The sequence below is a fragment of the Vulpes vulpes genome, unplaced genomic scaffold, assembly GCF_048418805.1.
Source record: "Vulpes vulpes isolate BD-2025 unplaced genomic scaffold, VulVul3 Bu000000766, whole genome shotgun sequence".
Lineage (NCBI taxonomy): Eukaryota > Metazoa > Chordata > Mammalia > Carnivora > Canidae > Vulpes > Vulpes vulpes.
Window position 1 is genome coordinate 177,529 of NW_027325699.1, and position 10,534 is coordinate 188,062.

General features: G+C 32.7%; 1 protein-coding gene across 1 annotated transcript in view; it reads left to right on the forward strand.

The window, feature by feature from the left end:
* LOC140596667 (low-density lipoprotein receptor-related protein 1B-like) overlaps nt 1–6,804 on the forward strand; it is an 83,451-nt gene extending 76,647 nt beyond the window's left edge. The window contains exon 8 of the mRNA XM_072745172.1: nt 450–6,804. Within this exon, the coding sequence (XP_072601273.1) occupies nt 450–590 (141 nt within the window). The 3' untranslated portion in view covers nt 591–6,804. The remainder of the gene's footprint in view (nt 1–449) is intronic.
* Nucleotides 6,805–10,534: the final 3,730 nt, after the last annotated feature.

Consider the following 10,534-nt stretch of genomic DNA (forward strand, 5'->3'; position numbering starts at 1 on the left):
TGTTTTCCTGATTTTAACTTCATATTGAAAAAATTCTAAGCCTCAAGCAATTTAGATAATTTTCTGTAAACACATCTTTCCTGCCACTGCAACAGCAATAAGGGACAAATGTACGGACTGGAAATAAGATGATTTAGTTTAATGTTTTATTCTTTTAAATAAAGTCTCAGTGAATATTGTCTTCACAAAGATATCCTCCGGCTTTTACTATTATGTCAAAGTTCCACTTAGATTCACAAGTTACCTGAAAAATGTACAATTATGTTTTTATCTAATACCTCACAAAAGTCAACTGAAGTCTGTAAACAATTTAAATTACATTTATAAGCTACTATTTAGAAAATTAAATGTATTGCATATAAATGTTGTTAACATTAAAAAGACATCCTAGAAAATAACCAATGTGATCAAAACTGATGAGAAAAATTTTATTTCTTTTCCTCCTTCAGCCAACAAATTACTCCAATCCAGTGTATGCAAAACTGTATATGGATGGGCAAAACTGTCGAAACTCCTTAGGAAGTGTTGATGAAAGGAAAGAACTGCTTCCAAAGAAAATAGAAATTGGGATAAGAGAGACGGTGGCATAATCAGCGATACCTTTTATATGCTGTATAAATGTATAAAATATAAGGATTACTTTTGTATGTTCCAACAGTATTATACTTGTTTTGGCATCAGCATTACCTCTTTCTTTATCTTACTCCTGGTTAATTGTTATCTGAGTTTTCTGGGTTTTATTTTTTGCTGATGACTATTGATTGACCATTTGTATGGTATTTTTATGAAAAAGAACTGCACTACAATACAATTTACAACAATGCTGCTGATATGACTCACCTTTGAATTTGTTAAAATTACAAACAACATATTCCTTTGTAGTGTGAATATGAGCAATCTATTTTATATGAACTTTTTTGGTTCTACTTAATCAACAAAAAGAATCTCTGCACTTTTTCATTATATGGTCTGAAAGCTGTAATACAATGTCATTTTATTTTTCCATTTAAATTGATGGAAGAATGATTGAATGGTCAACTCTCTTCCTTGTATCCATTAAGATTGATTCAGACTGCTGAAAATACCTAGCCCTCACAAATCCAACGTCACCTGCTTTGAAATTAGCCTTAGATTGCCAAGTGATAGATAAAAATTTTGAGGAAAAAACTTTTAAAAATATATACAATTGATAATTTGCATGAACACCTATGAATACATTTGCCAAAATTTAGTGGACTCTCTGTGATATACTAAACATATACACCCTGTAAACAATAGTTATATTTAGGTGATAGAACATAGCAAAAATATAACCAGAAGTGGAAAGACTACATTTGCTATGGATAAGACCTTTCGTTCTCCCTTGGTCCTGAGGTGAATAGCCAGCCTGGAGCACAACAGGGCATTGGGTCCTCATGCCTTAGGAAGTTCTTCCCAGTCATGTGCATTTTGTGGAAGATTAACCCAACCCCTTACTACACAGAACACTGAACAATAATATATAAGCACACAAATTGATGACAATTTCAATGATGCGAATGCGTTCTCTTTGCTCGGTCAAAAGAGGCAAAATAGCCATTATCGTATAGAGTAATTAGTAAATATTTTCAATACACAGTATGACTAATCCGTTATTTGCCCTATTCAAAACATATTCTTAAAGAACTTTCCAGGTTATAGGAAAACAATTACCTGCCCATAATCAAAGGTGGAGAGTGTAAATGCTGACCAGTTACTCTGGTACTCTGGTTTCTTCCAGTTATGCAAAACACATGGACCCCCGCCATTCACTTTTTGGTTTTCAAATTTTGATTGAAACAAGTACGATTTATTTAAGTTGTATAAAAAAGGATAGCATTTTTATACAGATATCTTTAAAGGCACAAAAGATTTATTCATAAGGTATGGAGGGCTTTTTGTTCCTCTGATAGACATGACTGACTTTTAGCTGTCATAATGTATTAACCTAACAGATGAAATATGTTTGTGGTTGCTCTTTATCCCTTTGTACAAGCATTAAAAAAAAAAACTGCTGTTTTATAAAGAGACTTTTTGTTGTACTATGTGCATGCATACTACCTATTTCTAAACTTTGCCATATTGAGGCCTTTATAAACTATTGATTTATGTAATACTAGTGCAATTTTGCTTGAACAATGTTATGCATATCATAAACTTTTTCAGGTTCTTGTTTAAGTACATTTTTTAAATTGAACAGTATTTTTCATTTTGGTTATAATAGTCATTTTGCCTATGTTTCTACAATGAAGTGTTAAATACTTTATAAAAAATTGTTGACTGACTTATTTAAATGAAATTCTACATATTTAAGTGCTTGTGTTGGGTAGTTTTTAAAAGTAAGAAAACCCCTTTCTTTATTGGGTGTAATATCCCTAGAAAACTATTTTACTCGACATGAGACATAATTTTTGTTAAATCCTTAGAGCATACTTTCTGGGTTGGATAGATTTCATTGCATCATTTTTAAAAGCACAATAGAGAAAGCATTTTCTCTTTTCTTGAAGCAGAAACATTTTTCTGGCTTTATATTTTTCCCCCTTCTTACATTGCTTATTACAGATTCTTATATTGTGATAGAGAAGTAGGCCATATACACAGTAGCATGGTGATTGTGTTGAAATAAGCCAAAGCTCTTCCTGCCTTTCCCATTCTTAAAAAAGTGTACTTTATTGGAAAACTCAGATTCCTTTAGATGCTATTTAGGCATTATTATGTACCTGGAATGGTTATTGGTATACTGACCTGCAGTATCAGCCTGGAGAAGCAAATGTAGCAGGGTCTGACTTACTGGAAGTATCATTGAGTTATATTATCCAAAGGGGCCTTTTTATATCAGAGCTTTATATATGTAACTGAAATTATTATTTGAAAAAAAAAAACAGAACCAACAGATTGAAATGATCTTGATACAATTAACAGTGGTATAAATATCTAGCAAGTCATATATGATATACAGCCAATCAACTAACACCCACAGTCTGGCAAAAAGACCTATTTTCTCACTAGGGCATTGATGAAAGCCATAGTTGAGTTTACATTATCACAATCCTTATGTCCATGTTATGCCTCACCATCCCATGCCAGTCCACATCAGAGTTCTTAGCTTTTATTTTTGCAATAATTTTGTCTTTAGTCTTTACTGGACAAAGATATTTTTTCAACTACTTAAATTTACTCTATTTATTTAGATCTAGCTCTTTCTATTTCAATTATTTTATCCAAAAAACTCATATAAATGCTACCAATTCAGATGTGCAATTCTCCACCACAGCAATCATCCTTTATAAATGCCATCACCAAAATACCTCCTAAAACATTCCTTCAAGATTTGATGGAACACAATTTCTAAAAATGAATGCTTCATGATAAATTCTTCTTCCCACCCAAATTACTATTCATCCAAAGTAGAGGTTTTCAACCTCTAGACATATTGGGCCAGTTAATTCTTTGTTGTCCTTTACAAGGTAGGATATTTAGCAGGATCTCTGCCTTCTATCATTAGATGTTACTAGTACCACCCAAAGTTGCAATAACCAGAATGTCTACAGACTGCCAAATTTCTTGTGGGGAACAAAACTGCACTTATTAAGAACAGATGACAAAGGACTATGTTCTGCCTTCCACTATTAAAAAACTCAACTGAAACAGCTAAATCAAAAAAAGAAAAAAAGAAAGAGAAAGAGAGAGAGAGAGAGAGAAAGGCCTCTCAGCATCAAAATCATGGTGTGCCCAAGGTTTTTTGTTTGTTTGTTTAGTTTTTAATACCAATGATGCATGAGTTATAGAAATTTGGTATTAGTAAAGTGCCTATACACTAAAAATAACAAAAACAAAAACAAAAACAAAAAACAACATAAACAACAAAACATTACTAAGAGAAAAGTTTCATTTAGAAACTTTTACAGTTTTGTGTAAATTGGGCCATTGGATTCTTGAGGTTGAGATTTAAGCTTGCACTTTCCTTGTATGAATGTTACTTTCCATTTTTATGATGACTAAGATATGAAGAAGTTCAATACTCAATGTATGTTATAGCTACTATAAATGAACTATAAATGCAAAATACCCACAATTTCCAAACCCTAACTGGAAATATTGGTATATGTGATGAAAGGAATAGAAAAATAATACACTGCTTATTTTCCATTATCCTCTCGAGTGTCCATTAGCTTCAAACAGATACTTTGAATGTAAAAATCAGATTCCTCTCTAAGAATACTTCTACTATTTAGAGTCAACTCTTTCATGTCGTTTTACTTAAAAAAAAATAAAATATAAGAGACTAGGAATCCCACAGATTTGAGCAAAATATAACTCACCACTATTTGAAAGCTGTTTTCTTTACCTAATGCCCCATTCCAGTTTCCATCAGTTTAATAAAACTTCTTCAAAATTAGATGATATAATTTAATGTAAATTAGAGTCATCTAAATAGAAATTCTTGAATTGTAACCTGTAAGAAAAGGAGAGGCTCAAGAACTTCTTTGTGAAGGTGACTACCATATAATATGGCAAAAAAAATTTTTTCCACATATTTTGGAAATGTGAAAAAACAACAAAAGTGCCATAAAATGGTTCATTTTTTCAATTCTCCTACCAATTCCATTGCTAACATATTCAGAAAGTTAACAAATCAAGAAAAATATAAAGATAATTAACATTATATGGAAGTAGTTTTATTCAGAACAGCATTTAGTTTTTGATGGAATAATATCCAGAGGTCCAGGAACATGTACTTCATAATGTGCTATGCATGTATCTCTTCTAAAAAAAGAAAAAGAAAAAGAAATGAAAAGAGTTGTCTGGTTTAACTTTTTTCTAGTAGATATTATATCTAAGTGGCTGTAATTTATTCTGAAAAATAGTTTCTAGTGAATCCAATCATTTTTTTTAATCCAAAGTGATCAAAAATCAAAAGAAAAATTGATACTAAAGATGGCCTATTTGATAAATTCTATGCTTAGAATGTGTTCATTCTCTCTGATGGATAGTCTGCCGCTTTAGCTGGGATTTGTAAGATAACGGTGAACTTAATGCAGTACCGATGCTTTACTCATTTGTTCACCTCAAGATAATTTTTCAGCTGTAGTTTCCTCTGCAGTTTTAATACATAAAATATGAGACTTCTGATGCAATTGATTTCTAGCTATTTATGCCATAGTGGCTCGGGGAACCAATAATAAAATGTTGTAACTTTTCAAAAGATAATGTCCATTGTGAAAACCATACACATCTTACCCAAGTCAGTAATTTAAGTGAGAAAATATTTTTTCACACAGAGAACAAACTATGAGATATAATTGAGAAAAAAAATTAGGATTTTGAAATATAAGGTTGCTTAAAGAGATACTTAAAAAAACAATAGACAGAGTTGAAGTTTAGAGTAACTTGACTAATGAGGTACAACATTTCTCAATAGATAATGTCAAAAATTAGGTAGGAAATAACTGGACAGTGAGCTTGCAAATGGGACTAACCTCCATCCCTACAGTCAGCTAGCATCAGTGGTATGTTTGTGGAACTCTATATAAATACACAACAACACACAGCTTGCATATTTTCACACACTGGCTTTGATGTCCCATTGATTGTGAAGATGGCATTTCTCTCCTATTTTATATAAAATTCAATTATGTTTAGCTTCTCTGGTTTATAATTTCAGAAATCACTACCCTTATCCAGAGTGATAACTAAACCCTAGGTTCTTCTTCCTTAATATAAAATCATCATAGTTCTCTCCATTTGCTTCTTGTTTTTTTCTATCCAAACTGACCGTACAGGAAGCCAATATTCCTCTTAGATTATTTTGTTCTAACCTGTATTTCTTAGTTATTGTAAAGAAAAAATAGTCATTTTAGAAAATTTAGTAAATAAATATAAAGAAAAAATAAAAATTACCAATAAGTTAAAACACTAGAAATAACCAGTTACCATTTTAGAGAATTTTCATTTGTTGTAGATTCATGTATAAATTTAAATTTTCTACCCTGCTTTTAAAATATAACATTATAACATTAAAGTATTCGGGTGTATGTCTTTCCTGGGCTTTTATTTACTTACTTTTATTCAGTTTCTGTTCATCCTATTCAGACTTCATATTGCATGGTTTTATTTTTGTCTTTTGATTTGAAAGCTATTTATTATTTGTTTTTCTGTTAAATATTTTAACTTTAAAAAAATGTACTAAAAAAAATGTACTAAAAATTAAATCCAAAATTTAAAAATGTCTCTTTTTTTCCCCTCTAACATGAGACATTTAATATTCTTGGATTCCCTTCATGTCATTTGCCCTCATAGTCTTTGATACAATTTGTGGTTTTATTTTAACAAACTAAATGATATATTTTTATATTTTTTGTTTTCTCTTTATTAACTGGAATATTTTCAACTATTTTTACATTTAACATTTCTCTTTTAAAACTTAAAATTTCTTTTAGTATATGATTTTCCATTCTTAATTTCTTTATTTTGATGTAAATCTTATTTTATTGGTATATTTTATCAAGTATACTTATAAAAAGCCTTTATCTGTGGTATATTTTGCTGAGCTATTGTATTTATACAAACATCTCTCTAAGGTCTTCAAAAACAAATGTCAACTCAACTCATGTATGGAGATTTTCCATTTCCTGAAAAATTAGGTTGCACTTGCCTCACACTGCCTTCTGTTATTCAATGTTGTTAAGGATAAGTCTGAGACCAAACAGGTTTTCTTTTCATGTAACATTTCTTCCCAGACTTAAAAACACAAAACTAATTGTAATAAAAATATTTTGCCACATATGCACGTTTTTATTAATTTTGTCTACTTACAGGAACCTGTTTTTAGCTGAGATTTGTTTTCTTCAAGATATCTTTATTACTTTTGTCCAAATTGATTTCTTTAATATACAGAAGTTTTTAGGTTATAAGTCTTTCTTTTTTCTCACACATGTATCATTTTAATAATTTTTCTTTTTTTCCTTCTTATTCTAGAAGAGATTTTCAAGTTTCTTAACTGTAATTTTAGTTTACTTTTGTCCCAGTAGACTCAACTAATGTTTCATTTGTGCATGTATGCATGTGCCTCAGGAACTAGTCCTTCATTATTTTACTCACCTTCCTTCTTAATTTAGTTTGTTGTTGTTGTTTTGTTTTGTTTTGTTTTGTTTTTGTTTTGTCCTGCTTAGTCTAGTCTATATTATTTTCATGGCTTTCTGCTGAGGTGCCATAATATGCTTCCTGTTTCCTACTCATGATGCCAGTCAATTTCATAAGTTCTCTTTTTCAGCATGTCCTTGTGCTCATATCCTTGTCTATGAAATTTTAAAAAATAATAATAGTCCAGGATTCTTTTTATTTTTTTCTTTTTCATTAGTGATGTTTAATTACAGAGAAAACACTGTCCCTCAAGTGCTGTCCAGTACATAGGGTATGCAATATTTGTTCCCACTTTCCATCAGTTTTATGCCTCTTAAATATCTTTCTTAGGCCTATAACTCCTGGACCATTTCTCCCTCATATTTCCTAATGGGTCTTTCCTAGAACACAGTATGATTATTTTCATTCTCATATCAATATATTTTATTTACTTACATAATAAAACAAAGAAGTGCATAAAAACGTCGATGCTCCTGTATGTCATAATACCAGGATTCTTTCTGTAATCCACAACCAGCTACATCCCCAAATATTACATCTTATGTTGGGCTCTAACCTTCTGTAAATTCATTGGGAGAGAAAAAGGCCTCTTTAGTGCTTCCACACCCCTTCTCTTTCTTCAAAATAGTCCTAGATATCTGCGCTATTTTCTGGTAGCATCACCTTTTGAAAGATTGTAGAAGCCTGGATTGGGAACAGTGGAGGTAGGGCTACCCACTTCCTTTTCTAATACAGATCCCAGGACTTTGCATCTGGATAAAAAAAAAAAAATGGGGAAAATATAAATCTTCCCTAGAACATCTCAGAACCATTTTTCATATTTCCCTCAGATTTATAATCTCCCTGGTTTCCCTTTTGCTGATCCCATCCCTTTTTAGCTAGAGAAAGCTCTTTGTGTTTAAGGGCTAATAGGATTAGATTGATCAACTTGGATAATCTCTTCATTTTAAGGTCCACAACCTTAAATCTGCAAGGTGCTTTTTGCCAAGGAAGGTAACATAGTCACAGATTTCAGATATTAAAGCACGCACACATATATTTAAACTATAATGCACTCTTGCTTCCTGCCCTGAGGCATCTCTGAGCTGGTGCAAAAGGCAAGCTCCAGATGTTCTTGCCATGATTCTTCCTTGCTGGTCCAACACCTTTATATAAAATCCACTCTAGGAATGTGCTCTCCCTCATATCATCCAAGTTTATAGCTCTGCCTTACTCAAGCTGCACTTAGTTGTCCTTGATTATTTGACAACAAATAATATAAGGACTGACCATGGGGAGAAAAAGGAGTTCTACGGGAACCCATCTGAAACTCAAACATGTGTGGCCTGAGAATATGAAGGTGTTAATGCTCCAGAGAGTAACCATTAACCAATGGAGCAACCATTAACCAATAAAAAATGCCCCTTCCTCCTTTTAGACGGCTAGTTCTATTCTTCATTATTCCTGTTTCTTCCGAAGTTCTCTGAGAAACCAGCCTAATTTTCCCATTGTGGTAATCAACATGAAAATACCCATCTGTATAGCTTTTGTACTATTCCCAGTTTCCCCTATATAGTCTCGACTACTACCCAATATAAACTGCTTACACAAAGCCCTTGTCTCAAGCTCTGCTTTGGGAAATATGAAGTGGGTCTGTCAAAGTAAAGTATTAGAAAGGAATTCTAAAATGGATTCACCCACTAGCCAGATATAATAAAGACCCCATTGTTGGTGGTAAGTGGGGTGATGATTACCCTAACACGTAGTAGCACTACAATTTCTAAGAGCCCTGCTAGCAGTGACTAGGATGAATTATAGATAGAGGATTAAGGGCCACCTGATTGGCTCCATTTAGTGTTTGGCTCTTGATTTTGGCTGAGATCTTGGTTTCAGGTTCATGAGATTGAGCCCCATGTCGGGCTTCACACTCTGCCAGAGAAGTATGCTTGAGATTCTCTCCTTCTCCCTCCCCCTCTGCTCCTTCCCTCTGCCCCTCCCCTCACTTGCTCATGCATTCTCTCTCTCTCTCTCTCTCTCTCTCTCTCTCTCTCTCTTCTCAATCAAATAAGTAAATCTTTAAAAGAGAAGAAGATCAAGCACTGGCTTATATGGTAGCTGTGGTACTTAAACAATATAAAACAATAATTATAAAGATTATGTTGTTGGATGACTTATTTAAAGCATAAAAAAGAAAATGATAAACTCAGGTTAGCTAATAATCAACTCAAGGTGCACTGTGTAGGTCAGAAGACAAAGGATTGTATGTCAATTACCAGTCTTAACCTTGCAATGAGAAAAAGAAATATTCAGAACTTTTGAGGATTGTTGGATATCGCATCCAAATTGATGAAGATTCTAAGGTACCTTAAAATCATCATGCCCCTCATTTAGTGGGAGCCTGTAGACTCCACATAATGAATAAAGTTCTGGTCCAAGTTCTCTTATAGTAGATCTAGTACATCCAAGGATTTAGACAGAAGTTATTCTCTGCTCCCTCGAAGTTTCCCAAACTGCCCTATCTTCTGGCTGAATAGTAAAATAAAAGCAAGTAGAAATTTCAGAGACTTATGCCACAATTAAGGATTTAAAAGATGTGATGATGGTGATTCCCATCTTAAACCATTTACCTAAATAAAAAAAAGAAGCAAAACAAACAAACTGTGGCACTTCGTAGCTATTGACCTGGCAATGCATTCTTTTCTATCTGTATCAGAGAAAGGGTCCAAGTTTTCTTTTATGCATGAAGTATAGCAATATAGATTCACTTTGACCCAAAACTATGTTCACCTCTTTTTTTAAAGATTTATTTTTTTTGAGAGAGAGAGAGAAAGAGAGAGAGAGAATGAGTGAAAGGGGCAGAGGGAGAGAGAATCCACAAGAGATTGCACTGAGCATGGAGCCTGACACAGGGCTCCATCATGTGACCCTGAGATCATGACCTGAGCTGAAATAAAAAATCAGGTTCTTAACTGAGTGGGTGCCTCCACCCATTTTCAGGATCCTGAAGCATCTCACATTTTGCAGAACCACACAGTGACATGGGGAAGGTCACTCAAATGTTTAGTAAATATAGGCATGTCAAATACAAACTTTCTAGGCTAATATTTATAGCTTTAAAAATTTTCAAATCATTTGCAAAACTGACATTGTGACCATTTTGATAGTGCTATGTAACTCCAGGCACAAGGTGAAGTTTAAAACTGAATTAATTTTTGCTTAAATGTTTTCATTTTAAGTAATTGGATGCTAAACACTCCCTCAATTCTACATTCCATTTATTTTCTACGGACTCCTCAAATTTGGTGTATTTGCCCTTTATTATTAATATAATTTTTGTTCAATTAATATATAATCTTTGTCTATAGAGCTCTTTTGCTTGTTTAATGATATTTAA